Below are 26,809 nucleotides of genomic sequence, written 5' to 3'. Positions count from 1 at the left end.
GGGGGGACTGGAGAACTCTTCCAGGGACAGGACTGATTTCTTCTAGGTGGTGGCCAAGTGTCCTGGGCAGAGAGAGTCCCCTGAACCTGGGCAGCTGCTGTGAAACGGTGGTGCTGTGTCCTAGAAAAGCGAGTAAGAATGAGGCAGAGAGAGGCAGGTGTTTAATTTTATGTGCCGTTGGGCATTGGTGAAGCTCTTGCAGGTTTCAGAAGTGTTTTCCAGGAGAACACACCCAGTTTGCACATGGAGTTTTGGCTTTTTTTTCACTGGTTCTCTTTACCTTGCGGAGCTGCTGGCTGTTTCCCATCCCTTTTCTGGGGTGGTTCCCAGCTGGTGTGAGCTGCGGTGGCTCGTGGGAGCCGTGGTCCTGCTGGGACGACCCATATGCTCTGTTGGTCCGGAGAGCTGAGCCAACGTGGCCTTCAGCTGCCCGGGCACCAGGAAGACACACAGCTCCTGCATACTAGAAAATGCCTTATGCACCTCAGTTATCGCTGCCTTCCTCTCGCTCTGCCGGGCATCGGCAGCCTTCCTGCAGCCTTCACTGCCAGAAGTAGATGTCCTGCTTGTAAGATACAGTTATTTTTGGATTTCTTTGAAGAAAACAGCATTTAGCATATGTCATCTTGTATGTGTGTCAGCATTAATGCTTTAGAGCATCTTCTCCAAGGAGGAGATTGTTGTTAAATGTTGTTCTGTTTTCTGCAAAGCATGAAATAAGGTGAGGTGCGTCATGTTTCTTGGACATGGGGAAAGGCAATGCTGCCCCAAAGGTTTTGTAGTTCACATGGTGCAAGGAGTGCCTGGGCTCGGGGAGAGAGAGGTTGTTGGAAGTGCGTCAACCCATTCTTTTAAAAAATTGTATTTTCAAGCAATTTACTGGTCATGTTCTCCCTAAGGAAGAGCTGAAGGACTGCTAGCATGTTTGTAAAGGTGCCAGATACCTTATCTGCAGGACACTTGTGTTTGCAGCTATTGCTGTGAACGTGTTAGCTTGTCCACGTTTAACCATGACCCAGTCTGCTAGCCCGTGCATGCCCATGTGGAGAAGAGGAGCCTGCATGGTATGTGTGTGTGTGTGGAGGAGGGAGGTACCATGCCCAACACGAGTCCTGAGCTTGCTCCGACCAAACTTCCATGGTTTTCCTTCTTACCCCTGTGTTCCTGGGCTCCTCGAGCCTCTAGCAGCAGTGGGATGGAGCAGGTCATCCCTGCGCGATGCCTCGGCGGGGTCTGCCGGTTTCAGGAACCGTGGTGCTGCTGGAGCAAATTGGCGCAGCTGGTGCCCTGTGGGCCAGCTGGGGAAGCCGTGGGCTTGTGATTTGGCAGGTGGTTTGCCGGGAGCCCCGCCACCCTCCAATGTGGCTGCTCCTCCTTGAAGCCGAGGTGTGAGCTTCTCGGCTGCCGGTTGGAAGGACAGTGTCCCTCTGCCTGTGGTCGCACCGGGGATCCCGGTCATCCTCGGTGTGCGCAGGGTCTGTGCCCGGCCGTATTGCGGTTGAACCGAAGGAGCAGCCGGCACCGCGGGGCTGGTCTGCGCTCACCCGGGGAACGCGCCGGTGCCGTGGTGTGGCTTGAGCTCCTGCCTAGGCACAGCCTGGGGACACGAGGGCTGGGATCCTTCCCTGAACCCTGGGCAGCCCTCCTGTGTATTTCAAGGGATTGGCATCTCTTATTGCCCCGTTCTTCCTCTCCCTGCAAACCGCCTCCATCATGCCAGGGCGGCCGCCTCTGACACTGGGCACCGGTCGAGTCCGTGGCCCTTCTAGCAGGTCCCACTGGTAGCCCCCAGGTCACTCCATCAGGTCCCACTGGAGGTTTTTGGACCCCTGAGGCGAGACTAAGCTTCCCTGCTGGTGAGACGGGAGGCTGTCTGGTCCGCAGGGGGTTGGGGGTCCCCGTCAGTGGCCCCCCAACTCGGGGCAGGGGAGAGGCTGCTCTTTAATCCCATCCCTCTGCTCCGGCATCCCCCTGCCAACAGAGCTCCCCTTGTTTACCCAACTCGGAGGAATCGGTTTACAAGGCTCACAAATACCCTTTTCACCTTTCCCATCAGAAAACACCTCCCGAAACAATGAGGAAATTGGATGCCGCCACCTGATCGCTCCCAAGGAACCTGTGGGGCCGGGAGCTGGGGGCTGTGGGGGCCGGGAGCCGGGGGCCGGGGGTGCGGCGGCGGGGACGCCTGCCCGAGATGCTCCTCGGCAGCAGGCATGGCTCTGCGGGTGGGCAACCGCAGGTGCCACCACCCAAAAGTCAGCTTGAGGGGCTTTAGGTGGTGAAGCTGCCGATAATGGGAGTGGAGGCCAGTGCTCCCCCCCGGCAGGCTCTGCTCAGCTGGGTGCAGTTTGCAGCACCCGCAAAAAAAAAATTATTTTTTTTTTAAGCTTTAATGGCTGCAGGTAGTCTTTCCCACCACCTTTGGCATCAGGAGAAAGGATGCTGAGATGTTATCTGCGAGCTGAGCCGCCATCCTCCTCCCAAGTGGTGGGAGAGGTGGAGGAGGGTGGTCGGGGGGGAAGGTGCATGCGTGGGGGGACCCCACCGGGTGCCGTGGGTGGTTGGGGTGCCGGGTACGGGCTCACGGGCTTCCACGTGCTGTGCAGGATTCGCCCCGAAAGCACTGGGCGCTCGCCAGTGGGGCACTGGTTGTGGGTCCATCGTCCCCCTCCCGTTGCACGGGGCGTGCTGAGCCTGGGCTCACCGGGGTAGATTGTGGGCAGGGGTCTGCTTGTGTCCCAGGAACGGGGTTGGAAATTGGGCTTTTGGGAGGTTACGGCACTGAGCAGCAGCTGTCTTCCGTCTCGGTGCCCTGCTGCTCTGCTGGACCCAAATTCAAGTTGTCTAATAGAGTGCGTGTCTGGGGCCGTGTCCCAGAGCGTGTTATTATGCAGGTGTCAATCTTGGTTCCAGCGTTAAGGTTGAGTTGAATTTTAATTTTTTCTTTTTTTCCTTCCCCGCCTTAAAACAGGGAAATGAAACTGTAAGGTATGGAGGATACAGCATGTGCTCTGAGGGCACAATGAATTTCTCTATTAATTTAAAAGGAGATCTGTTCATTCTTCCCAGTTAAGATAAATTTGAAGATGTGTCCTTGTAAAGACAAGTCAAGAGTGTAATTCTTTTTTGCCTTCAACGGTCCTTCTGAAGTAAAATTTCTCATACCCAGAACTTGCTGTAATACTGCGTACGGGCAACTTGTGACAATTTTTGGACACTTTTTTCTCTGCTGTTCCTGTGATAAATGTTGCTTTTCACCTTCTGTATTTTAAAGGAGAATTTCCTGGAGAACTGGCTTCTTGCATGATGGGAACCATTGTCAGTCTTCCCTAGCATGGCCCTCATAAGCCATTGCTTGCGACAAAGCAAAATTTTGGGGGGCAAAAAGTCTCAATGTATGGTTAAGAGCTCAAAGAGCCCTGAGAAGGGTTTTGAAGGCGTACGCTTTGGGGGTTTATCTTCACCGCTCGTGCTGCCCGGCCTCTCGGCTGGGAAACAGCCCTGCTTTTAGAGAAGAGAGGGAGGACACTAAGGGGGAAATGGCAGAAAAAATCAGGGAACTTGGAGGACAAAGGGTAAAATGCGTGCGTGCAGGCAGGAATGCGGCTGGCAGGGAGCAGCGGTCGGAGGGAGCACCCCCAAAAGTGGTGCCTGCTTTGGCTCTGTCGTGCTCGATGTTCGCGTAGATCTGGAAAACGTTCCTGGGCTAATTCCCAGGCAGAAGCTGGGTGCTTCTGAAGCTGCGACTGAGCGTTCGCGGAAGAAATGGGGCTCGTCATTTTATCCTTGAAAGAACTGAAACGAACACAGGCCTTCCTTCTGAAGTTTCTGGGATGAAGAAGTGCCAGCAGGCTGTGGTGCTGGGACGTTCTCAGCTCCCCTGATCGCCTGATGGTTAAAAATCAGCTTGACCTGATCCCAGGCGGCCGTGCCGTCCGCGCGGGCTGGTGTCGCGCGGACCGGTCGGTTTGCAGGTGTTGGCCGAGGAGGTGCGATAGGTCCTCCTGGTACGGAGCTGGGGGACGGATAGCAGCCTTCTCCTCCCGCTCCGGCGTTGCAAGACATCTGCTGGACTTGTTTGTGGCTTCCTGTTTGGCATCTCCTGGGCAGGAGGGAGCTGGCAGGGGCCGGAGGAGGGAATTTGAGTCACTGGCGAGTCCTGTGCCAGAAAGCCTCTGACTCAGCCCAACCGTGGAGAAATGAGTGTGGGATCCAGCTGCCTCTCTCGGGGTGGGAACCCGTGAGCGGAGCGTGCAAGTGTTCACTTGCGCTGCATGTCTGCGGCCCCGGCGCGGGGTGGGGAGGGAGGGGCAGGGGCTCCTTTGCATCTCCTGCTGCACGGCTCCCGGGATTGCGTCAGGGCCCCGGCTGTGGGTGGGGGGGAAGCCTTTATCGCTCCCCAGGCTTTGGAAGCGGCGTGCTGGCCGGGGGCCAGCTGACCTACTTGGTAACGTTCAGGCGAAGCGCGGCTCACCTGCCGGCAGCGCCGGGGATGGAGCCGGGCTCTGCCATGCTGGCGGCGCGGCATCCCACCTGCATGTTCAGGGGTTAAGTTTCCTGCAAGTTTCCTATTCTTTCGTGAGGCTGTTGCCTTCTTCCAGAAGTCGTGACTTTGGTAAAACTGAATTGCTCCCGGCGAGCTAGCACGGCGAAGGTGCAGCCGCTGTACCGGTGGTGCCGGGGTTGGGATGATCCCAACTGTCCCCCCCATGGCCACGGTGCTTCTCTGGGTACCGCTGGAGCTGGGGTGGTCGAGGCTGTGCCACGGCTCGGCAGGGAGGATGGGGCAGATAATCTGAACTCAGCTCCCGCGTTCGGAGCAGCGTGGGTGAAGGGGACCGTAGCCCCTCTCCCTGTGCCTTGCCTCCTTTCCTGGGACTGGGCGAGGGCGAGCACCAGGGCTGCAGCCTGGCAGAGAGGTGCAGCTGATGTCTGTCTGTCTGTCCTGGCCATCCCTCCCGCTGTTACAGCTGGCACCGAGCTCCGGAGCCCTTGCCAAGGGCATCGGGGTATGCGTGGGCTCCGGCTCCGCCTGCCTCCTCCCAGCCCGGCCGGTCGGCGTGCAGATCTGCTGGAGCTCCTGCAGCCGGAGGCCTGGAGCCTGGGCTGCTCAGGCGCTAGTTTCAGCTCCGTGGCTTCTTGCTAAGACTTGTACCAGAGCCACGGAGCAGGTTGGTCTTGTGTGTTTGATCTTCCTTCCGCGGTGCCTCCAGCCCCAGCCGGTGCAGCTGGCTGGGGGGGAGAAGGTGTCCCGTCCCCTCATCCGATGGCTGGGGTGGGATGGGACGGGGACTCGCCGTGTCCGAGAGCAGGAAGGGAAAGCGGCAGACGTGGAGCCTGCTGAAGCACACGCTTCGGTTTTTGCCATGCCCGCATTACGTGAGGGAGTCGCAGCAGAGATAACTTTGCAGGAACATCCATTCCCACCTTATCTTCCATCAAGAACGCGTTACGTTGCCTACATCAAAGTAGATGATCTGCTGCTTCCCTCCTTGTTGCCCTAATCCTCTACTTCATGCTTAAAAAAAAGTAGTCAGAGTATTGCTCCACAATAATGAAATCTGAATGCTAATTATCAGCATATTACCTTCCTTCCCTTCGCAATGCCCTGCCTTCCAGCCCCAAATAGCTTTCCTCCCTCCTCGCTCCTCTCCATCCGGTCCTCCCACGCTCCTGGGCACGCCGTTGAGCCCGGCCTGGTAGAAGTTGTCCTGCAGGATGCTTCCCTCCCTTCCATTTAAGGACAGGAATTCCTCGGGGAGCCGGGGCGTGGAAGGGATCCCTCCCTGCGCCCCATTGTCAGGACTTCTCCCCGTGCCTAATTATCGCCTGTCCCTGCAGGAAGCTCCTCGCCTGGCCGTCGGGCAGAGCCGCGGCGTCTCCAGCCCGCCCGCTCCGCAGCCCTTTGTGGGAAGACTCCGTTCCCTTTTGGGAGCCAGGCTGGGGTCTGGGAAGGGCGCTCAGCCTTGTCGGGGCAGGAGGGCTGGGGAGCGGGAATGAACCGAGCAAGCCCCTCTTGTTGTTGGTGGGAGCCTACGCTGGCTCCTTGCACGTGCAGTGACGGTGAAGGAAGAGGAGAGCTGTATTCTGGTGTCAAAAAAGCATCTTGCAGAGGGAAAGCAGCAGAGTTTAAGCACGAAATAAACGGTGTGAAAGCAGGGCTTTGCGGGGGGGTGGGATGGGCTGGTGTGGCGCCCGCTTGCCTGCACGTGGCTAACCTCTCGCCCTCCTCTCTTCCAGATTCATGACTGGGAAGGGGCTGGTCATCTACCCGGAGATTGGGGATAAACTGGACATTATCTGCCCCAAGGCGGAGCCGTCCAAGCCTTACGAGTACTACAAGCTGTACCTGGTGAAGAAGGACCAGGCAGATGCCTGCAGCACCGTCATGGACCCCAACGTGCTGGTGACGTGCAACCGGCCCGAGCAGGAGATCCGCTTCACCATCAAGTTTCAGGAGTTCAGCCCCAACTACATGGGCCTGGAGTTCAAGCGGCAGCAGGATTACTTCATCACATGTGAGTTGCCCTCCTCTTCCTCGCCGCCGTCCCTGGCTCGGGTGGGGCGGCGGGGGCCTGGAGAGTGTCACCAGGCGCTTTGTTCACGACTTGGCCGTTGCAAAGAGCTGACACGTACGGAAAATATTTCCCCACTGGATGAGAGAAGGGGGAGGAATGTGTCACCGGCCGAGCGGGTCACCCGCCTGTATCTGGCTGCTGTGCCGTGTCCCCTGCCCTGCCCGCAGCCGGGAGCAGGAGCAGGAGCATGTCCCCCCGCCGGGGTCAGCCCTGGCAAGGAGGGGCAGCGTGTGTCTGGAGCACCATCACGCCTGGAGCTTATTTTTTGCTGCCGTCTTTGCTGGAGGTGTTGCAGGGCATTTCTCGTAGGGCTTTGCCTTGGGGCTGGGAAGCTCTGGTGGGGCAGTCAGGGTCAGGAGGAACGGTGACGGAGGAGACGCTCATCCTCCTACCTGGGTGCTGCCACCGAGAACAGCCCTGGCAGCGGGAAGCTGCCGCCGGTGCCCAGGGCTGGTTGTGGTCTAAATGGCTGTAAAATTTCTGCGTGGCGGCCCGTTCCTCTTATTTCTTGGTACAATGTGATTTTATGGAGGGGAGAGGGAAAGAGGGCTGAATTTTCTTGGAGCCCGAGGTCCGTGCGTGTAGGGGACCATTGCACAGGGATGTATCTGCCTTTGCCGGCTCTGGCAGGATGGAGTGAGGATTCCGGGGAGCTCGACCGTCCCTCGGCAGCTGGTCTGGCAGCGCCGGGCACGGCAATGCCTGCCAGCTCGCTCTTCCCCTGCTTGTCATCTCCTCAACCTCACCGTTCCTGCCTGGCTCGGCGCGTTGTGCATGAACCCGCGGCAGAGCAGCCGGCGAAGGGCACGGTGGCCGCGCGGCTCGTCTCTCCCCTCGCCGTCGCGTGCCACGGGCTCGCCGGCCAGCAGCCCGGCGCAGAGGTCAGCTACCTGCGTGGGAGGCGAGCGCCGAGCTGTGGGAGCTGGTGCTTTCCAGTCGGTAAACAACGTATTTTTAGCCTGAAATCTTTGCCCTCGGAGGGGCTGCCGAGGACGTTGCAGGCGGCTGGGGGCAGGAGGTGCTCTGCCGTAGCGCGGTGCCGCGGTGATGCTGCCAGCCTGGATTTCCCCAGCGAGTCCTCCCTGGGGCTGGGGCTGCCTGTGGTTTTGCTGCAGAATAATTTGACTAAACCCGGTGCACGGAAAGCAGCCGGGACGGGCTCCGGCAGGTCAGCCCTGAGGCCACCCTTGCTTCCTTGGGTGATGGCGGGGAGGACCTGGCGCAACAACCCGCTCGGCCTGCTCGGCGTGGCGGTGGTGCCGGCAGAGACCGCAGGCTGCACGGGGCTGAGTCACCGTTTGGCGGGGCCGGTCTCTGCCGAGAGCTGCCATCGCTCGGTCATTCTCGCTGTCAGGATTTGGGGCCATCTGCCTGCTGTCACTCAGGGGGCACAGGTGGGGTCACCAGCTTTGCAGCCGTCAGGGGTGCAGGCGACCCTGGCTGCGAGCCCAGGCGCCGCGGGGATGGGCTGGGAATGCCAAAAGCCCTGGCACAGCTCCCGTGCAGGCTCCCGTCTCCCTTACCGCGAGTAACCGTGGCCAGTGGCTCTGGGACCCCGAAAGGTCAGCCCTTCTGCTGTCCCTCAGCTGATGCAAGGCTTAATTCAACAGCAAGCTTTCCCTGCAGTGGGCGAAGAGGGGGGAGAGGGGCTGAATGCGCAGCCATGAGTCTGCCTTTCGTATGTCAGGCAAACATCTTGAAGCACTCGGTCAGCAGCTCCTCCGTGCTCGGGGGTCAAGTTCAAGCAGCGGCACGGTCGTCAAGCTAATGAGGGCTGAAAGCGGGGTCCTGCCTCGCGCCCTGCTGCTATGTCGCCTGGGACCCCCTGGGCTGCAAATAGCCCCCAAAGACAAATACGTTTCCCAGAAGGAGCTCAGGAGCCTAACGAAGCTCTGGGAGGAGAAACGCGGGGTCCCTCGCATTGCAACGCAGTCCGGCAGGAAGGTGCGGGCAGGGCAGGCAGAGGGATTTACCAGGCTCTGAATTGCACAAGTTTTAAGGAGCTGCTTTGCATTTCACACGAAAGCTCTTGCTTAAGTTAAATCAACTGCCCGTAGCTTTTGGTGGCGTTTTCACAAGCGGCCGACAGTGCGCTGCCGAGTACAAACGTGGCTCCCCAAGGGCCCCCATGGCTTTGAGCCGGTGCCAGCTCCCCTCCGACGCTGCCAGCGCACCTGGGTCACCATTGACTCCGGCTGGCTGCACCTCTGATGGGATGCACAGCCGGGATTTTGCAAGCTGCGCCGTGCCGGCTTTGCGCAGCTTGCAAAATCCTGACTGTGCATCCTGTTGGAGGTTTGGCTAAGGCTTTCAAACTCATTGCATTTTTGCCCCCTTTTTCGGTATGATTCTGCTGCCGGCAGTGGGAATCTTCTCCCCTATCTAGAAGTTTTCTCTGTATTTGTAATGCAATCCTGCTTTCATCCCAAGGTGGGGGGATCTCTAAAGAGACTGCCATAAAATCCTATTTATCCTCTATTTCCCAGTCTCCTCTTGCAGCATCTTGGAGCCTGTATAGGGCTGGAATAGGGTTGCGGTGAGCGGGGTGCTCAGAGCATCCCTGCGGGGTCCCCCCCTCTCTCCTCGGGGGGCCGACAGTGCCCTCTGCCCCCTCCTTGGACCGTTTCTGACTTTAATTTCTCTTGACTCCTCTGCGCTTTGATGCGAGCCCCCTCGGTGCTGGGAGCAAGCGGCCGCTGCCAGCTGAACTTTGGCCCCTGGGTGGGCCGAGGATGCTCCTGTGATCTGGCCGTACCCTCTGCCGAGCAGCCCCAGGAGCTCTTTCTGCCAAGAAATAAAATAGCCAAAAAAACAAAGTCAAAAGTCTCCTGAGCAGACCACCCACGTGTTGTCTTTTTTTTTTTGTCTTTTTTTTTTTTTTCTCCTTTTTTTTCCCCTTTCCCCTCCCCTCTCCCCAAGCTTTGCCTCGATGCACAAAAGGTTTTTTTTTCTTCCTTTTCATTTGCCGGCGGCCCTAAGCTGGGGGAAGCGATGCTGAAGCGGAGGGGAGCGAGGCAGCAGCAGGACGTGTGCCGCTTGGCCCCCGCCTTCCCCAGGCGGCTGGAAAACCTCCCTGCCGGAGCTGGGGGGCTTCCCGGGGTCTCTCCCCATTCAGGGCTGCTCCCCCCTCCTCGCCCTCGCCTTGGATATGCCAAGCCTTGTTTAGGGCCACTTTTATCACGGAGGGACACGGCCCCAGCCCTCGGCTTAGCGATGAAAAAGGCTTTTGAAAGAGAACGTAACCTCTCCCCATCCTCTCCAAAGCCTTGCACCGAGCCCCTCCGCGCCAGCCCCAGGCTTTCGTTAAAAGCATCTTTTCTCCCGGGGCTGGGCAGGGGAAGGTGATGCTTCTTCCTAAGCCTTTTCATAAAGAATGAGATGCGGCAGCTCCTGCCTGCGGGTCCTGGGTGGAGGATGTAGGGCTCCAGCAGGACATGGGGCACCGTCCCCGGGATGGGGCCCTGAGAGGGCGGAGAAGTTGGGAATTGGGTGTTTTGCTCCACGGCAGACTTTGGATTCAGGGCAGCCTGTGGTTTCTTCTGCCCTTGGTCTCCTGCGGCTGCCTCCCTGCCTGCCTTTGGTGTCTGGGTGGGAGTCTCCTGTCCCCAGCGTCCCGTCCCCTCCCTGCAAAACCATCGTACGCCGTGGGCAGACAGAGGGAAGCGCGCGGTGGTGGCTCTCCCAGGCGGTTCCTCCTGCTGTGCTGCGTGGGAGGTAGGAAGGTGAGGTCCAACAGGAATGAATTCTTGCTTTTTGCCCCAAAAGAAACTCCTTTTAGGGCTTCCTCGGCCAAGCACAAAGCTGTGGGCAGGCTGCTGGAAAGGTTGAGGGGGACTCCAGGGTAGCTTGTACTTGCAGACCTGTGTGTGGATGCTACTGCTGCCACCATTCCCTGGGCCAGCAGTGAGGTTTGGATCATTCACACTGTCCTCATCAAGGCAGAAGGTGCTTCTGGCTCATTAGCAGGTGTGTGGTTACTCCTCCCTTCATCCCCACTGAGCTGGTAGAGAAGCTGGTTGCTTGTGAATGGCTGAAATGGGAGGGAAGAATGTGTCCAAGTACTTAAAAGTAATCCATCCGATTGCTTTTTGGGCTAGCAGGAGCAAAAGGCTGGAGGAAGGTGGAAACCGAAGACTGTTTTGTGAAGGTGCTGTCCTAGAGGCGGGATGGGGGTCCTGCTTTGTGCCCGTGGGTCATCTGCACCAGGTCTGAGAGCCTGACCATACCGGCATTTCTCCTCAGCTTTGTTTTTTACGAATTTCTGATGATTTTTTCTGCTTCCTTGGCTGTCGGTGTCCCACGCAAGTAGCCTTCCCCATCTCCCTGGTGTCTGTGCTCCTGGGATGCTCGTGGGCAGCTCCAGCCCCCCCCACCGCTCAGCTAGCCGTGCAGGTTTGGCTCTCTCCACCTCACCTCCTAATTCACTGCAGCTCTTAATTGCGTTTGCTGCTACTCTTTGAACTTGCTCCAGTTTTACTATCTCCGGTAATGAGGTGCCTAGATAGAGGTGCATTAATCCTGATGTCCTGGCAGCGGGGCGGCGTGAGGAGGAGCTCCCGGCGCAGCTCCCTGCCATGCCGATGCAGGAGCTCGGGATGCAGCCCAGCGGTGCCCTGCCTGCTGCCGGTGCCACCGTGTTCTTCAGCCTAGGTGCTTGCTTCATCCTTGGACACGCTGGTGGTGGTCCCTGCAGCCCTTTTTGTGTTTGATGGGGTGCGGGGGAGCGAAGACCCCCAAGCGAAGCCTCGCTCAGCCTTTCGATGCTCTGCAGGCAGCTGTTTGCAGATGTGATGGGCAGCGCCTCGGCCAACCAGCGCTGCGGTGTTTTTCCAGGTGGGATCTCTCGCCCATCCCTCTGCCAAGTCTCTGGGCACGGCCGCAGTGTCCCACCTCTCTTGTGAGCTTGTTTAAGGCAAGGAGACCTTGTTTGATGAAAATGCTAAAGTAAAAGTGAGGCCCCAGTAGATGTTTGCCCCATAAATCTAATACATCTGCTGTTTATTGTTAGTCTTTAAGCCCTTCAATCCATTTTTGATGTAATAATGTTCGTAATCCAATCTAACGCTTTTTGGCAGCAGGATTCAGTGAGACCAGATATATTACCCTGAGTGTTTCGTTAAACCCCTTGTCTTGCATTTCTGTTTTTAGATGCAATTAGACTTAACCTGGCAAGAATTATTTGTTGTAAACCATGGCTGCCTCTGCAACGTGGGCTTCGTCCCTGGGCCTTTCTACATCAGCATTTTTCTATGGCTTGCGCTTCAGCATGGAGAAGGGGGTCACCTATATACTGGCAACTGCCAGAATCATCCTTCCTTCTTTTTTTTGGGACACGCTGCCTTACTTGCTTTTCTGTCTGTACTCCTCCAGCTTCCGAAATAGCTGCCATTTGGTTTGGGAAGCCTTTTAGCCCATGCCAGCATGTGTGAGAGTGTCTGCAGAGCTGCTTGACTCCTTTCTGCAACCCTTGGTATTTAATAATTTCCTCCCTGGTTCCTTCTGCCCTGGCAAGTGCCGCGCTGGCTGCCCGTCTCCGATGGGTGCTGTGCCGGGGGGGGGCCGGGGGCAGCCCCCCCAGGGCGGTTTGTCAGCCCGCCAGCTCTTTGCTGGCTTTCTTTGCTGATTGCATTTGAATGTGGCCACTTTCATGTGCTCCTCATCTTCCGTCCCACAACTTGTTTGGTGAAGATGAGTTGAAAGCAAAAGTGCTGTTTGATGCCGTGATGAGCGCTATGAACTTCTGCTGATAAAAACCCAATTAACCGGCTTCCTCATTCTTCACCCAAATGGGCCGACGCTGTCCTCATCCCACCAGCTTGCGACACACCTGCGGCGACGCGGAAAGCCTGGGTGAAGCAAAGCCGTCCTGGCGGCATAACCGTCTGGTTTTGGGGACCGGCTTTCCTCCTCCATCCCCATCCTGCCGGGAGCTGGTGGCAGAGGGTGGATGAGACCCTCTCCCCGCAGGAGATGCTGCGTGGGAGCTGGCAGGCTTGCGCCGGAGACAAACGGCTCTCTAACGGTGTCCCACTCCCAACTTCAAAGCCTGGGCGCTGGACATGTCAAACCCAAATAATGGCCCTTAGACAACACGCGGTTCCTTGTCTTGGAGGCTTGTCTGAAGACCGTGACCACAGTAAATGCGATTTTGTTGAGCCCTGTCCCTTAAGCCTCTGCCTCTTTTCTCTTCTCCTCCTCCCTCCTGACCTTTTCAGCTCAGCGCTGTCCACGGACAGCCCCTGGCAGCTGATCTCATAGCTCAGCCTTTCACGGCCCTAATAGGGATGAAAAGCCCTATCAGAAAGGGCCAGTGTCCCTCACCCAGCCAGGAGGTAAATACCCAGCGCTTTGATCTGCTCCTGGGCCGGGGAGAGGGGGGCCCTGCCCGAAACAGGGGTGCTGGTGCCGCTTAACTCTCTGCCTGCTGGGCACCAGGCTGCCTGCATCCGAGGATGCTCTTCCCCAGGAGAAGCGACGTCCAAGAGCAGCTCTCCAACGTTGGCGCGACCCGTTAGTACAAAATAAAACGCGTTTGAGTCCCCAGTGCTCCTGAAAACCGAGGTGATGCGCGGGCAGGACGTGCAGCCGGGGCGATGGCAGCAAGGAAGGTGACGTCCAGCTGGCAGCCGTGCATCCCCCGCCCGATCCTGCTCTGCGGCCCCCCAGGCTGCTGGAGCAGCGTGACTCTGCCTGCACCCCCTGAAAGATGCTCCCTTGGCAGCTGTGGTGGAGGGCCAACGCTAAAGGCGTTTTGTGGTGCACGCCGTGGCCATGCATCTGCCTCCATCCTCTTCCTCCCCCTTCCAGCCCCTGCTCCCCCCGGCACGTCGGCAGCGGCGAGGCTTGGGGACCCCAGGGAATCCTCTGGAGCTGCAGGTGCACGGACCCTGGCGGACCCTGCTCTCCAGTGCCGCTCACCTCCGAGGGCTTCCTCAGGAATGCTGGAAGAGATTAAAACTTGGTTCCTTTGGGACTTAACTTCCAGTAAGAGATTTGAAAGGCAGAAGAAGCCTTCAGCTTGATGAAGACTTGAAAAAAATCCCAGCATACAGCAGTGGCTGGGAAGGGCATACAGTAGATAAGTGCAGGCAACTACTTCCTTGGCATATTTTTTTTCAAATAACCACTTCTTCGTCGAGACCCTCTCCCAGGGCTTTTCCCCTGGGATCCCCTACAGCTCCTGTACCTATGGTGCTTTCTTGCTGCCGGGGCACCGGGAAGAGGCTTGCAGGCACCACCGCAGCTCCAACCTGGTGTGAAAGGCTGCATGTTGTAGCTTCGGCTGCAACCTGGGATGCTGGGCGATCGCCTGGGGCGTGCGTGTTCGACCGTGGGTGCTGGGGTGGACGCTGGCTGTCGGACCAAGAGCATGCTGGGGGGGCTCCAAGAATTGATGCCAAGCTTGGACCATGAGACGTGCAGAGTACGAGCAGGTTTGACATTAACGAATTGCGACGCGCAGCCCTTTTCCATCTCTAATTTCTAACGATCTGTGTTTCGAACGCTTCTCGACCAGGCTGGCTGTGCTGGGGAGGGCTGCCCAGGTTGCGTGCGGCACCTTTCAAAGCTTGCCTTTCTGGGGAGAATTGGTTTTACTTGCTATTTGAAGGGTTTTTTTGCCCTAGGAATGATGGTTTTTCTGCTGCTGCTGCGTAATGACTGTGTTCTTTGATCCCGCCTGGCAGCGCGGAGCGGGTGTTAACACAGCTAATAGATAGCCGGCCGGGGTGGGCTGGCGGGGAGCAGTGGGGTCGGGGGGGGTGGCTGGTGGTCCCTCTGCAACGGGGGTCGGCCCTGACTTGGGGGGCAGAGAGGCCTTCCCTCCATCCTTCACTCGGTGAGGGGGCGAGTCCTTGTCTGGATACTCGGGTGTCGGCGAGCTCCTGCGCCGGCTGACGTGGGATGAGGCGCTGGGAGCCGAGGGCGATCCTGCTCCGGTCCCTGCGTGGGTGCAACACCAGTGGGTGCACAGCAGCGGCGGCTGCTCCCCCCGTGGAAGCGGTGCCTGGGCCGACTCCTGTCCCGGCCGTGGGGGCTCTTTGCAACTCCAGGCTGGGAGTTGCACCGATGTAAACTTCCCTGCTGCCTGCAGATTCCTGATGTTTATGCAAAATTTACCTTTAATTGCAGTGGGTTTTCCTCCCGGCTGTCCCACAGTGCACCCTGAGCTCCTGTCCCTCCCTGCTGCCCTGCACCTCCTCGGCTCCCCACGCTCTCCCAGGCAGAAGATTTGCACATGAATCAGCCTCTCTGGTCCCTGATAACTTTGATTTTTCTCTGAGCTGCCTCCAGCCCGGCACCCAGGCAGTGATGGTGTAGCCTAAACTCAGCCGGCTGCTGCGGCCGCAGTCTCGGTGAGCAGCGCTGGCTCCGCATCCCCGCATCCCTCCGTGCAGCATCTCGTGTGCGAGGAGGCGCTGGCGCTGGCATCGGCCTCGCCGGAGGCGGGGGGGGCACCGTCCCCCTGCGCGTCCCTCTCTGTCCCCTTCACGACAGATTTCTCAGTCAGTTGCAGATGTTTTGCTACCTAACCGAAGAGATTTACACCCTGTTAAAACGCAATAAGTGCTTTCCTCCTCTCCGGCTCCCAGCGGGGCCCACAAATGACTCTGGCAGAGCATCAGGTGGAGAATTACGTGGCACTTTTTTCCTGACCTATAACCAGTTGCTTGGGGCTACCGCAGAGACTGTGCAAATAACCTTTCTCTTCCACCGACGCTCTCTTTTTTTGGAAGGGGGTGGATAGACTTGAAGACAAAGGCTTTATTTAGTGCCGTGGTCCTCCTGAGCTGCGCGAGGAGCGAGGCCGCGCATGCTCCCCGGCGCGGGACAGGGACACGGGGAGCTTGCAAGGCTTCTCCGCATGGACGTCTCGGCAGCGTTCGTGTAAAAGGGCTTGCGAGCGAGTAAGCAAGCAGTGGTCTTGCAACCAAGAAGTGCTTTCCAGCCTTGATGAGGTTACCTGCGATGTAGCTGTGGCTCTTAATTATGATGCTAATTGGTGCTGATTATAATTTTTCTATCAGAAAGCTGTTTTAATGGGAAATTAGGTTTTCACTTAAGCATTTACTTGTGTTAAAGTGTCTTTTTCTATGCAGTACTTCGGTGTTTGCCTGTTGCTCTCCCTTCGCCCCAGGAAAGCACCCTAGAGAGTCCCAAACCAGCGCTTGGGTGTGGGAGCAGTGCTGTGGCACACGAGGATGAGTGTGGGCGCGTGGTATCCCCCCTTCTTACCCCTTAACCCGGCTGGCACTGGTGGACCTGTGCTTTGCGAACGTAGCTGCTGCCCTTTAAAAGGGATGGGGCTAATTCAACATTTTTGTTTGTCTTTGTCGGGGGGGGCCGACCCTGGCCAGGAAGAGGTGAACTCCGTCCCAACCAGACCCAGTGCTATCGTTTTCATTCCTATTTCTAGAAGCATATTTGAACCTGGCGATTTTCACATTGCGGTGCGTTTGCTGTTTGCTGGAGCAAGAAGTGTGGGCTGGGATGTCTGGGTTCCCCAGGGCACGCAGCAAGCGGTCCGTCCTCCGCAGTCACCCCGGCTGTCCCCTGCTTGCCGTGTGCGTGGAGAGGATGGAGGTGAAGCCCCGGGTTCCTTCGCTGTGCCTTGGCCCCAGCTGGCGGGAGCTGGACCAGAGCAGCACACCAGGTTCTCCCTTTGGTGGCGAAAATTTGTAGGGTTTTTCAACACGACAAAGTTATTACTATAGCCAGTTCAGCCTCTGTCAGCACTGTTAGGTCATTTGCTCCTGCCTTGGCTTGGAGACCCACCAGCTCTTGGCCATACCTGCTTGCTCCCCCTTGGTGGAAGGACTTGGTCCGAGGTTGCGGCGGGGAGGCTAGCATTTCCCTCCCCAGTGCAGGGAGAGTCACGTGTTTTTATATATAAAAATCTATTTATTTAGCCAGGCAATTCCAGGGCTGGGCGCATGGTGCTGGCAGGTGTTGGCATCCCCCTTCCCTCCAGCCGCACTCGGCTGCTCCAGGGCTTCCCAGGAAGACGTAGCACTTCAGAGCACCGAAATCCCCAGCAAACACCACAACCGTAAATGGGACCTTTGTGTCGGCCGGCAACTGGGTTTGCCGTGTGCCCCTCCAGCTCCTCGCCCCGCTCGGCGTGGGCGTACCGCCGGCAGATGGGCCGGTGCGGCTGCGCCTGCGGGAGCTGGGTTGGGAGCGTGCGGCTCTGCTCGCGGCTCCCAGCTGCTCCGGAGGGCTTGATGCCGTCAGCAAAAACCGGAGCCGCGGGCTGGAAGGAGCTGCGGAAGCAAACCGTGCGCCCACACCTGGCTTTGCACATGAAGCGGTGGCGGTGGGAGGCTTTACGGCTACGCCAGAGGAGTTAAGCGTGGCCGTGAACCTCGGCACGCCATCGCCCAGCGTGTGCTGGTGGGGGTCCCGCCGCCGCTTCTCCGGCAGCCTGCGGTGGTCAGCCCTCGGTTCGGTGGGTGTAAACCGCCGGGACCCCCGTTCGTCCCCTGCGGAGGCAGAGGGGAGGAGATGAGCTCCGTGTCCCTTCGGTGGCGTTTCCCAGACCCCCAGAGCTGCTGTGCTGCAGGCAGAGGGAACCCAAAACTGATCGCTGGGACACGAGGAGGGTTCGCCGTTCGGTGCTTCAAAACCCCGGCTGTGGCAGTTCCTGGGACGGGCTGTTTTCTAGAAAACACCCACGTTTTTCCTGAATTGCTTGTGTTTGTGGGACCCTGAGACAGTAAACCCCAAGGAGCAAAGAGGAGGATGCAGATAACAAACAGGGAAGGTGTTGCTTGTGAAACCCAGGTTTGGGTCTTAGGGCGCTTTGGCAGGGCAGAGCAGGAAGGTTGTGGTGGTTGCCCCCAGCTCCGAGGATCTCCGCGTGTTTCCCACCCCGTGGCAACTGCCATCGCCGTGCACAGAGCAGCCTGGAGCAGAGCTTTTTCCTGCCAGAAGGGGTTTTTTGGGTAATGGGGAGTAATGGTGGCAGTTGCCGGGCTGGGAATCCGGGCCCGTGGTGGTCATCTCCTGGTGCCCACCGGGGAGGGTGGGGAGAAGGGACCCGGGGCTGCGTGGGCTGTCTGCAGGCTGACCTGCAGTTACGGGCTCTCTTGCATGCCCAGTATAGGTGTGGGGTGCAGAGAAATCCCAGTTGGTACCGTGGTATCGGTCCTGGCTGGCTACGTGGACCCGGCAATGCCCTCCGATGTTGGGGTGGCGAGTTGGGGAGGGGGCAGCCCCCTGCACCCCCCGGGCACCCTCGGGGTTAGCTGCTCGGCTCTTCTCTTTCAGTTGCAGACTAGGAGGCTGGAGCAGCTCTGGAGCTGCCAGGAGGGTGTGTGAAACCCAAGCCTTGCACCTCCTGCAGCCGTTCGGGGACGGGACAGGGCTGGGCTGGCTTGCACACGCATTTCTGGGGCTTTAGGGCCCCTTCCCGGTGCAGCTGCCTCTGGGCTGGAAGGCTCCTGCCGGCCTCGCTGGCAGCGTGACAGCGTGGGGCTCGGCTCCCCCCGCGCAGCCCCTGCCCTTGCTCTGGCAGCCGACCCAGCGAATGTGCCGGAGCTGATGGAAAGGGCTTGGGAGGGGGGTTGTCTGCGGGGGGGGTTGGTGGGCTCACCTCCCTTCAGTGGGGTCCGACAAGGCAATAATAATAATAATAATGATAATAATAAAAAAAATCAATAACAACAACAACAATAATAATGTTAATATTAATAATGGTGGTGGTACCGTGAGTGTAGGCTGCATGCAGCCGGGCTGCGTGCCCCTGCCGCCTCCCAGCTCAGCCAGAGAGGAGGAGGAGGAGGAGGAAGGGGCTGCAACTAAGCCCTGCTCTCTGGGCAGCCCCAGGGCACTTGTGTGCGGTGGAGCAGGCGGGTGCCTCTGCTGGGTGACCTGGAGTGGCTTTTGGGGGTCCCCTGGGGTGCCAGCCCTGGCCGGGATGGGGGGAGGAAGGAGCCCGGTGCCCGTGAGGGAGCTGGGCACCGGTACAGCACCTCTGCTGATGGAACACCCGCACCTCAGGTGCTTAAAACAGCTTGAAAGACTTGGAGGAGAGGAAAGGTGGCAGGAGCTAGATTTTTATTTTAAATAGAGTCTGTTTGTGGATTCGTGCAAGGGTCTGCCGGCACAGCATCCACGCGCACCGGAGGTGCGTGAGGCGCATCTTTGGGGCCACCCGTAGGGTCTTCACCTGTGCCAAGAGGATCTTTCAGGCTGGTGTGGGTGTCCTGGCTGAGCTGTGGCTGATCTGAGGCTGCTCTGCACCAGCTGCCCCTCAGCGAGGTCGGTCGGTGCCTTCCCACCGCCCCGTCTGCTCCGGCGGTTTGGGGGTCAGGCTGCGGGGGCACCCTGAAGCCCTGGCAGCGAGCGGCGGTGGGTGCCGGTGGGATGCTGCCGCCTCCGCCTAAAGCTGCGCGATGGAAACGGGAATCTTGGACGGGTCTGGGGGCGAGGGGGGGGGGATCGCGGGGCGGGGGACCGGGCTGCGTCCACACAGCGCCTGGCTGGGTCTGGAGCAGGGCTGCGGTGCACAGATGGAAGAGTAATTAAGAATAATAAAAGGAAAGAGACTTGGATTCGCTACAGTCTCAGCACATTAATTGTGCTTTGGGGCCCAAATCATAACGGAGTCCTGCTAGAGGGAATCCAGAAGAGAAACCAAGCGTCTCGCTCTGTCCAAAGCTGACCGTTTAAGAGACCCTTGCCTTCATCTGCTGCCAGGTATTACTTCCAGAGTCTCCCATCTGCCAAAACGCAAGTTCTCATTCGAAATATTTTTAGGGGAGGAAGAAAAGCTATGGTGACACTCTGAGTGCTAGCGGTGGGGAGGCAGATCGTGATGCACAAGGGACGGCACACGGTACCGCTTGCTGCTGGAGGTGGAAACCTGGGGTTGTTGGGGCTCTCGGAGGCATCTGTCCCAGTTGGCTGGCGTGTGTCACTGGGCTGGGACTTGGTGTTTCGCTGGTCTCGTGCCCGAGGACCGGGGCGAGTTGTGCCAGCAAGTGGAGGTCCTGCCTGTGCTTCCATGCACGCTGAGCATCTCTTCTAAATTGACAAGCAATTACATGGTTAATGGTATCAATGTTAAACCCTCATCACTCAGCAGCCTGAGGCTTAATGCTTCATTAAGGGAAAGGCATCTAATAGCTCTCTGGGCTGGGAGCTGCCTTTTCTTTAAGCCGGAGTAGAAGTCATCTGTCCAGAGGCTGCTTTTGCTCTCCCGGTCCTACAGCCAAACTGTAAGTAAGTCCCTCCAAAATGGAAGGGGGGCAAGAAAATGCTCCCATGCACTCCGTGCTGCTGGGGCTGGCCAGATCAAGCCTTGCTGATGTGAGAGCTGCACGTTGCAAACGCGGCACGTGGAGATCACAGCCGTCGTTTGAGGCCTGCCATTTCCTATTCCCTTGGGTATCCCCAGCTCCCTGCCTGTCTTCGTCCATCGTTTTATAGCTCTGCCTCGTGCTACCGCCCTGCGGCTACCTCTCACCAGGCTCAAGGCTGCCTCTCGCCTCTCCCTGCAGCTCGCCGTTGTGCCTATGGATTTAACCTTTTTCTCCCCTGCGTTACCGTGCGTTTGTTGACACTGAATTTCATCCGCCGTTGAGGATCGGTGGTGCCTCCGCCGCTCTCCCATGAGCGCAGCGGCGAGTATCACAGACGCTTTGGGCTTCCATCTCACTGCCTGCCAGGAGCCTCCCGGATTGCGCATCTCTGCCGGAGCGGTGCCGGCCTGATCCTGTGGCCTTCTGCTGGTAAATCTTCCACTGAAAGCAAGAAACAGAGCGGGAGGATCAGCTCTCCGTCTCTGAGCTCCGAGCAAAGCACGACAGAGGAGCCTGCAGTGCCGCCGCCGCAGACCCCTACCCATGGATCAGTGGGGACCCCCCGGCCGCAGCCCCCTGCCTGCCTGCGGACCTGCTGCTCAGCAACACGTCAGCCTGTCCTACGTCTTTATATAAAACCTGACAGATGTTGTACTCTCTCTTTTAGCCATTTGGATGGGATTTTGACTTTTGGAAGCCCCACCAGCTGCGTGGAACATCTTGCTTTGCTTTGGTTTGGCCCATTTTGGATCTATACAGAGCGTGGCAGCGTGTGTCCTTGTTTCAAGAGGCTGTACCGGAGATGATCGCCATGGTTTTTGCAAGCGTTTTACCCTTTTAGCCTCCCCTTTTTATGTTCTCTCAAGTAGCTGCTTCATTTTTTTCATGCGGTTCCCTTTCAAAGCTACTTTCTCCCCTCATCATTATGACGATCAGAACAAGAAGAGGCTTCTTGAACAAAGTCCTATGTGTGGCGCGGGAGGAAGGATGCTCAGCTGCGTCCCCTCGTCCGTCCCTGTGACTCCAGCTGCCATTCTTCTGTCCTGCTTGAACCATTAATATTTTTGTTGTATCCAAATGCAATGTCTCTGTCATTATTTTGGAGGAACTGCTGTCTCCCGTTACTGCTGCATGCTCTACCTTTGCAGGATCTCCTAGTTCCCCACACTCGAGCCACGCTTTGTAGATCGTTTTGATATAATTAGCTTATTACCTTATAAATAAGACCTTACGTGGTCTCGCAGAGGCTGGTTTTTACAGACTGCTCTGTTTTCCCCTGCCCCACTGTGTTGCAGCATGAATGGGTGAAGTCTGTTCGAGATGGAGCAACCTGTGGCATGGTGCTGGGAAGCTGTTCGTGGAACTGCTTCAGGGCCATGAGCAGGGACGTATTGGCTCATTTCATCCGCAACCAGTGCCTTTGGCCTGGGAGAACTGGGCTGCTGAGCCTTCTGCTGGAGTTATCTCCCCAAGATGTTTTTATGGGGAGTTTTTACTCGGGCCCTGACTCTGGTTCACATTGGGAGGAACTTGTGCAGGCTGTAGGGGGATGTTTATCCTGTTTCCCAGGCGCTTGCATCAGGATTTGTGCTGACAGTGCTCCTGTCAAAACGCCTGCCAGCGAATCCCAGATGTGTGGATGTACGGCTCCGTCCAGGGAGCTCCAGGGAGCTGCTGGAAGGTGAAACCCTGCTGCGAGAGAGGTGATAACTCAGCAAACGGCCCAACGACTTTCTGATTAGTAAAACATTTGCTGGTGTTTCACACGAGAGCCTTGATTGCACAGAGGCATGTGGACAGAGCTGATGGACTTTGAGCCTCCATCCCAGCATGATCCAGGCTCGCTTTCCAGTGTAGCCTAGCATCGAGTCCTCATCAAGGCACCCAAGGGTCCTGCTGCGGGACAGGGAGTGCAGAAGAAAAAGAAAGACCTTGCTCCGTAACTCAGCCTCTTCCCATCACCTCCTCACCAACACCCAGCGGGGTCTGATGGATTTGTCCCCACCGACCATCAGTCACCCCCCCTCCCCAAACCCGAGTTTTTGCAGGGTGGAGGCAGGAATTGGGCTGCACAGGCAATCTGAAACCCCGGGGCTGAGTTTTGGCGTTGAGGCTCGGGGTAGGTGTTGGCTGTGCTGTGCTGGCCAAATCCTGCTTTGCTTCACTGCCTTGTCTCTGTAAAATTATCCCCGTAGCTTCGTGATTCTCCATTGCATCACCTTTCCTAAGCCCCGCTCATGCCATATGCTGTCGCCGTGCTCCTCCCAGGTTTTGTTGCTTCTCTGGGTGAATAAGTCCCTGTGCCTGGATTTGGTGGAGCACCGGGATGATTTGCGTTTGCCATGATGGATGGAGGTGCCGGCTTGGTAACCATCCCTGCTTGCTGGGGAGAGCCGGCTGCGTGCCAGAGCCACCCAACACATCACCCATCTCGGCACAGCATCCCCCGGGTGCTCACTGGTGCCAGCATCAAGGGCCCTTTTGGAATCAGAAGCCATTTTTTTGAGTATGTTTAGCAGAATCTGCCATTTGGGTTCTTAATCCTGTAATCCTCTGGTTTGGGTTTTTTTTCTCTCATGTCCACCCCTGCCCCGAGCTGTCCCTGCCACGGCAGAGGGCTGGTGGGTGCATGGGTGGGGGTCCTCCTCTGCGTGGTGGTGGTGGGAGATGTGCAGCTCTCTGTGCTTCTGCAGGATTGAAAGGCTTAAAAATCTGTGCCGGCTAAAGCAAAAAGTTAATGTGAATATAACTGACTTCTGCCCTGCAATTAAAGCCACTCAACCCTATTGGGGCTCTGAGTTTACATTCTTTACTGAGGCACAGTGTGTAATTATATATGTATAATTTAAACTGTGCATATGCATGTGTTCCTATTATACACCAAGGAGCAAAGGAAATTATCCAGGAATTAAAGGGGGAGGAGGGTGCAGGCACGGAGAATGGCTCGCTTGTGTGGATGTGGCAGTGAGGGGAAGCTGGAGGGATCACATCCTCACCACTGCGAACAGCCTTGGAAGGTGCAGAAAATGAGAACTTGGTGTATTAAACACTTGTGGTGGGCTTCGGACTGGGGCATGAAGAAGTGGCCGCAGCAGGAGGTCAGGAGCAAGCCCCTGCATCGGGAGGTGCTGAGCTCCTGCCAGGTCCCTCGCGGTGCCTGGGGACAGTGGGGACCTGCCCGGTGGTGCCTGGGGGGAACTGGGACGTGCCCAGCAGTGCCACTCCAGCTCCCAGGAACCCTGCCTAACGCTCCCTCTCTTTTCTTGCAGCCACTTCCAACGGGACACTGGATGGCCTGGAGAACCGGGAAGGAGGGGTCTGCCAGACGCGCTCCATGAAGATTGTCATGAAAGTGGGGCAGGGTGAGTCCTTCTGCACCCTGGGGTCTCCCATCGCCAAAATGCCTTTGCCCAGCAAAACGTTGGCCCCTGTCCTGCTGTGCTGTGGGGGTTCTGGGGAAACTGAGGCCAGGCCAGCTGGTCCCTGGAGCCTACGAAGCCTCCTTGGTTAGTTCAGCAGAATCTCATTTTTAGGGTCTTTTTTTCCTCCCTTTTTTCTTTTCCAACACTTGCACACGTTTGTTGCATTGGGATTAAAATGGAGTAATTGTTCTGTGTTAACCTCGTGGTTGGTGTCCCGGTGGGAAGCTAGCTCAGTGCGGGACCCACAAACTGTACCAGTCCCTCGGCAGGGGGGCGTTGGCACAGACAGTGCCCCCGTCACTTGCTGGGCACCCAAGGAAGGGTTTGAGCTGGGCAGGCATTAGTGCTTGGGCTCAGCATGGTCCCGGCAGCTCTCAGCGGTGGTGGCCACCGTGCTTCACGGATGATGCAGGCTGACGGTGGCAGTGGGACACCAAGGGTGTTGCCGATGGTAGTGCTGTGGCAGAGCATGCTCTTGTCCTGGAGGGAGCTTCCCAACACCTCCTATCCCGAGCTGCCGGCTGCCTCCCAGTCCCAGCGATGCCTCGGGCTCGTTTCGGCCCCCGACCTGGATGCACAGCTCCTGGTGGCTGCTTTTCATTATTGTGTTTTCGCTTTGGGCCCAGTATTTATAATAAACAGAAGAAGCAGCGCTGCAGCCTTGGCAGGCTCCTTTCCCTTCCTGTTCCTCCCGCTGCCTGTGCGAGAAACTTGCCCCAACCCACGCAGAGGAGCTCAGAAAACATAAAAGCGGGGGGGATTAGGGTGGGGAGGCTGCTTCCCACAAGCCCTGAAGCAGCTCAGCCTTGCTCTGTTGCGCTCGGCATCTCCCGTTGCTCCTGCATCTCCCCACGCCCCATGGCGGGTGGCTGGCTGGGATTTTGGGGGCAGTTGTTCTTCAGGCGGGGAAGCGAGCTGCCACCATCGAGGTTGAATGAGGTTTCTCATCCGTCCCTTCCCTCTCCCCCCCAGATCCGAACGCGGTGATCCCAGAGCAGCTGACGACGAGTCGGCCGAGCAAGGAGTCCGACAACACCATGAAAATCGTCACGCAGAGCCCGCGCAGCAAGGTCCCCGCGGTGGAGGAGCCTGGCAAGCCAGGTGGGTTTTGCCAGGGACACCCCGGGAGAGGGATGGGGTCTCTGCCTGCTGGCGGGGCTGGAGCTTGGCAGGCAACTGCTGCCAGCAGAGCAGCTCCAAGCCGGGCTTGCTGCATGGGTCCTGGGAATACCAGGCGCTCCGGAGCAAGGATCCAGAAGGGTTTCCTGGAAGCACTGTGCCCATCTCTGCCGTCCCCACTGCTCGCAGCATCTCCTTGCCCCAGCCCTGTGCCTTCTGGCTCAGGGCACGGTGCAGCCAGCCAGGCTGCAGTACAGAGCAGCTCGAGTTTGTTTTCCCAGCTCCGGTATGTCCTGGCAGGAGCTTTGCAGGGAAGTGCTGTTTCAGCACTCTCCTCCTCCTCATCCTCCTCCTCCTCGCTGACCATCTGTTCCTCGCAGTACAGCTGAGAGGGCTTGGAGGAGGTGAGGTCCCCGGGTTTTTGAGCTGAGCCAGTGTGAAAGCCCTTTGAAGGTGGTTTCCTGAGTTCCTGACCCTGCTGAGAGAAAAGTGAAATCAGATGAAGTAGGGAAGAGTTGCTCTTTTCTTCTCGTCCGGTTCGGCCAGCCAAGCACTCTTCCCTCGGGGAGCTGGGGCTGCCCCGGCCCGGGGGTCAGGAGGAGGTGGGGGGTCAGTAATCGGCTATTGCGGGGCTCCAGGTATCAGAGCCCACTTTCAGTAGAGCATCCAGATCTGTCACGGAGAGCGAAGGCTTCCGAGGTCCGGACTGGTCGTCACCCGGACACGAACAGTGCTCTGCTCCATCGGCAGGGAGATGGAAAGGGGGAGCAGCGATGCGGGGTGGGGGAGAGGGTGCGTGGTCCCTCCCTTGCGGATGCCCAGGGGTCCTGCCCGCCCTGCCCAGCGCCTGCAGGCTGGGCTGGAGGGACGGGGTGGGAAGGTGGGGAGATGCCGCCGGCCCCTCGGAGGTGAGAGGGCTGCTCCCCTCCCCAGGCAGCACGGAGGGAAGCCGTTGCGCCGATTTTGGGGGGTGGAGAGGGGCTCCGATGGATGGCTCGCCCACCCGCCCCGCAGATGCGATCCGCGCGGAGGTGGAGTGCAGGCTGCTGCCCGCCGGGCTCTGACACCCCTCTCCCCTCGCCTTGCAGGCTCCGTCAACCAGGACGGCCAGGAGACCCAAGGTCCCAGCGATGGCTTCTTGAGCTCCAAGGTGGCCGTCTTTGCGGCGATCGGCGCCGGCTGCGTCATCTTCATCCTCATCATCATCTTCCTCGTCGTCCTCCTGATCAAGATCCGCAAGCGGCACCGGAAGCACACGCAGCAGCGAGCCGCAGCCTTGTCCCTCAGCACCTTGGCCAGCCCGAAATGCAGCGGGAACGCGGGCTCCGAGCCCAGCGACATCATCATCCCCTTACGGACTACAGAGAATAACTACTGCCCGCACTACGAGAAGGTGAGCGGGGACTACGGGCACCCCGTCTACATTGTCCAGGAGATGCCCCCCCAGAGCCCAGCCAACATTTACTACAAGGTGTGAGGAGCAGCCTGGGCAAGCCGCCGATGCAGAAGCGCGGGAGCGCCGAGCGCGGGGGGCAGCCGCCCCCCCGGGTCTCCCCACGGGCGGTCTGGCGCCGGGAGGGAGGAAGCGAAACGAACCCCACGGCACGGCGCGGGGAGCGCCGGGGTCCGGCGCCGGAGAGCGGATGGCTCGCTCGCACGCTCGCGCGCTGATTTCTCCCCTTTGTATTTAGTTTTGTAGTTCTCAGCTTTTGTAATCCCCGAGACTCGAGGGTGAGCCTTCAGCGTCCTCCTCTTCTTCTCCAGACTGCGGCCGGCCAGGGGGCGGGCGCCGTGCCTTTCCGTGCTCGCTCGGACACCGCCGGCAATCCCGGACGCTCCACCTCCCCTTTTCATTTTGGGATTTCCCTGCGTCGCCCCTACGTCCTTGCGTGAAGTGCCCGTGCGCCTGGCGCCGCATCGGCCGCCGCTTGGGTCCCGGAGCCCGGACCGACACCGGGGCCGCGGCAAGGAGCCTCGGTCCGAGGAGGAGCGAGCAGCCGCGGGGGGAGGAGGAGGATGCTTTGCCTAGGTGCCAAGATGCAGACAACTGTGCAGGGAGGAAGCTGGCAAACCCGATTTACTACTACTACTATTATTATTATTATAATTATTTTAATTTTTTGTAACATTTTTATTTTTGTGAATTCCGGGCGGGACTCCGGCCCGCCGCCCACCGCCTTCAGGCACACGCCGTCGCCTCCTTCCAGCACGCCGTCCCGCCGGCCGTGGGGCAGACCCCGCTGCTCCCGCCGCTGCCCTTTTAAACTTTTGTGTTCGTAGCTGTTGACTCTTGTTTTAGTCTCTTTATAAAAAGAAAGAAAGAAAAAAAAAAATATATCTATACCATGTCTCAAGCATTCAGTGCGCGAGAGTCCGGGTGCTCCTC

The 26,809-nt window shown here is 58.2% G+C and overlaps 1 protein-coding gene across 2 annotated transcripts; it reads left to right on the top strand.

The window, feature by feature from the left end:
* The first annotated feature begins 6,242 nt into the window (after positions 1-6,242).
* On the top strand, positions 6,243-26,371 carry EFNB1 (ephrin-B1). 2 transcript variants are annotated; one of them, XM_010572367.1, is made up of 4 exons: positions 6,243-6,518; positions 23,152-23,244; positions 24,277-24,405; positions 25,512-26,371. In XM_010572367.1, exons 1-4 carry the CDS (start codon positions 6,245-6,247, stop codon positions 25,898-25,900), a joined length of 885 nt encoding a protein of 294 aa, XP_010570669.1. In that variant the 5' UTR covers positions 6,243-6,244; the 3' UTR covers positions 25,901-26,371. The 2 variants fall into 2 exon arrangements, with proteins under 2 accessions (XP_010570669.1, XP_010570668.1); XM_010572366.1 differs by lacking the exon at positions 25,512-26,371 and having other exon boundaries at positions 24,277-24,960.
* Positions 26,372-26,809: the final 438 nt, after the last annotated feature.

Source organism: Haliaeetus leucocephalus, unplaced genomic scaffold, assembly GCF_000737465.1.
Source record: "Haliaeetus leucocephalus isolate CR32 unplaced genomic scaffold, Haliaeetus_leucocephalus-4.0 Scaffold340, whole genome shotgun sequence".
In the NCBI taxonomy this organism is placed as follows: Eukaryota; Metazoa; Chordata; class Aves; order Accipitriformes; family Accipitridae; genus Haliaeetus; species Haliaeetus leucocephalus.
Note: the sequence above shows the minus strand (reverse complement) of the source record. Positions and strands in the feature narration are given on the sequence as shown.